The sequence below is a fragment of the Phaethon lepturus genome, unplaced genomic scaffold (assembly GCF_000687285.1).
Source record: "Phaethon lepturus isolate BGI_N335 unplaced genomic scaffold, ASM68728v1 scaffold56068, whole genome shotgun sequence".
In the NCBI taxonomy this organism is placed as follows: Eukaryota; Metazoa; Chordata; class Aves; order Phaethontiformes; family Phaethontidae; genus Phaethon; species Phaethon lepturus.
Genome location: NW_010556611.1, coordinates 3201 through 6250, shown reverse-complemented (window position 1 = coordinate 6250; position 3050 = coordinate 3201). Strand labels below are relative to the sequence as shown.

At 41.9% G+C, this 3050-nt stretch overlaps 1 protein-coding gene across 1 annotated transcript in view; it reads right to left on the bottom strand.

Moving 5' to 3' along the window:
* The window catches only part of B3GALNT2 (beta-1,3-N-acetylgalactosaminyltransferase 2), a 23793-nt gene extending 20965 nt beyond the window's left edge, over positions 1-2828 (bottom strand). Inside the window, exon 1 of the mRNA XM_010292509.1 lies at positions 2792-2828. Within this exon, the coding sequence (XP_010290811.1) occupies positions 2792-2828 (37 nt within the window). The remainder of the gene's footprint in view (positions 1-2791) is intronic.
* Positions 2829-3050: the final 222 nt, after the last annotated feature.

Genomic DNA, 3050 nt, shown 5'->3' with positions numbered 1-3050 from the left:
AGTAAGGCCATTATTCATTTATAAGGATAATTCAGATGATAGTGCATATCTGTATTCTAATGCAGCATAAGTTAAGAGAAAACATTGCTGACCTCCAAGTCAATAACAACAAAGCATTTATACAAGCAAGCAATCCTTGCCACTGGAGACCAAACTTATTTATCATGTTCTATTTTTGTGCATTCTTAGGGCAAAATCTTAAGTCTTGGTAATTGGCTTAAAAAATACATACTATATCACTCTTACCTTGCACTGGTTGTGCAAGATAATTAAACCTTTAAATTTTCCAGTTACAAGGACAAAAAAAAAAAAAGGAAAGTTTGTGGCTTGGCGGGGCAGAAGCAACATACCACATTCCACGACAAACCCTAAAAGTGTTGCTAACCGAAGGGATGCAGAAAGAGAGGAAGCCTTTCCAATTCAAAGGGCACACTATCACTAGTTGCACTGCTTTTGAATCCTTACTGTCTTAAAGCTGCATCACAGTTGCATCACGCAGCTCAAGACTTCTCAGCAGAACATAAGTAGCCAAATGTGCAATGCCTACCCTACACTTTTAGCATCAGGAACAAAATGCTTTCATTTTGCTGTTTTGCTTGAGGCTGTTAACCCACAGCAAAAGCTACAAAAACATGAAAGGAAGCAGCCCCCTCTCAGCTGCTGAGATACATTTAATTCTGTACAGCAACTGTAAGGTGTACTTCTGTCAGCTCTAAGACTACTGAAGTCCGGTGTGCCAGAGTCTTGTCTCACGTGGTTAATAACAAGCTCTTACTGAAGCTTTCTTGGGCTCGGGTATTTTTAAGGACAGGCTCCCACATAATTCCCTGATGTCTGACCATACATGTATTCCTATTAGTACAGCTTTTCACCTCAGTATGAGCTGCAGTAAGCTTTCACGGGATTCTTGATCACCAATTTTCATGAAACTCAGTGAAAATGCTAGTCTTTGGGACCTTCACCTGTCTGTCAAGCTTGGCGGAGAACTACCAACAGATCAAAGTCAGGGAGAGAGGCAGGAAGCAGTAAACAAGTGCATATATAGAAACACAGTGGTGTAGGCTTACCTGGGCTATCAGGCACCAAAGAACCTCCACCAGCAGCTGCTAGAATAAGTGACTTCCAGAGAAGGCTGGCCTTTGTATCTTCTGCTACCCATGCAACTTTTTTTTTTTTTAATAAATCAATGAATGGAACTAAGTAGGCCAGACAGAGGTTATTAAGAATACTCTCAACTAATTCGCTTCATAAGATAAAACTAAAAAGAAACAACACACCCTCACACCCCAAAAAAACCCACACATTCCAGGTTGTTATCTCTGCCTATTCTTGTGACTTTGCAAGCATATTCCTGCTTTTAAATGCTTTTCACTTTCTTCTGTGCTGCTTTATGAAAGATCCAAACAAACATAGAGGAAGAAATTAACTGAATATAAAGAAGGTTTGTATTCACAGAATGCTGACACATGCAGAAAAAGAACAAACCAATGAGCAAAAGCAGCTCTTTCCCCCTTCTCTAATCCTCTTCACTTAAAGTACTCTGCCATAGCTCATCTGCATTACAGGTTTCTCCGCAAGCAGAGCTACATGACCCTCCTGCAGTACCTACTTTATACCAGAGCTAAAAATCACCAAGAGGTACACACCCGGTTTCTGCAGGAGCACAGTACTCCTTAAGGCAGACAAGCCTTTAGACAAGCTTTTAAAAAAGCTTTACAGATTCAAAGAGGAAAACCTCTGTAGGCAGATTTTTTTTTTTACCCATCAACAGCATTCCCTTCAAGTAATAGGACAGCTGGGTCCGTCTGAGTTGCAAAGTGACAGTAGTAATACTGGAGGGATGATGGTGCTCTAAACACCATTAATGATGCAGCACTTACACACTTCTAGACAAATCTGGGAACAATGGCCCAAGCATCAGGAGTGTAGACACAAAAGGAATAAAGCAAATCCTTTTTGCAACACTGAAACTGATGCCTCTCCCCTTCTTTTGGTGGAGGAGGGGAGCAGGGAAGCACAGCACCTTTATCCTTTGAAAAGTAGTTACCAACCCCTGACGCCATGGAACAAAAGCCTGTCTCAGGGAAGGCTACTTGCTCTCTTCTGGCTGTTCTACTCAGTGGGCAATTCAGAAGATAATCTGTGAGGAGCTTCCTTCAGCCACAAGCCTTGCTCTCCAACTCTGGCAGAACTGGTGCTCTGCTCCCTGCTCCAATGCCAAAACACAAAAATGCAACTCCAGTGCTGCTTGTTAGTAGTTTGCAATGTTCGCAGACAACAGTCCACAGAATAACTGCAAACTCAAAAAAAATCCCAATTCAGTTGGAAAATACCGTCAGCTTTGTTGCGGATTCTTTGTCAATTATTTTATGCACATCAAGGGAGAGGGGGTTGTTTTTGCTGGGGACGGCCCATCCCTGGAAAACAATGTTACAGTGAGATCTCATAGATCAAGGCTGGGGAACAACTGGCATTTTAGGCAGAACTGCATAGCTACTGCCAATGTCAGTCCTGACCTGTTGACAGAAGATTTCAATTTCCAAGACCATCAACGTATTAGTCTTTACATGCCTACAAAAGATTAAATAACTTTGTGACCAAGCATACTAGTGCCTGACAGACAGGCTCAACAGATTTCAGCCAACATCTTTTCTTAAGGAAGTATCACATTTTGGCAGAATTTTCTCCTTACAGAGTGCGACATCACTCATAACCTCTGAGGTTGTTTCTATATTTTATCTCAGTACTGAAAAGCCAAAAGCAGGTTAAGCTCTCCCTCCTTCTCTCTCACCTGTCAGGTACTCAGGCTGGTTTTTGAAGGGGGACATCCCTAATTCTGCAAAGCAGATCACTAAAGGCCAGCCTAACCAACCTATATACAGTTCCATTAGGCCAGTGCCTGGAGTACGTGCTGAACCACAGAACAACAGATGGCATACAAGCAGTTTCTAGAAAATGGTGGGTTTTAATCTGTTGCATAATTATTCACTAGTAAAAGACTGACTCTAACATAACCAAAAGGGCCAATTCTTAGCTGCCACACTCCCCCA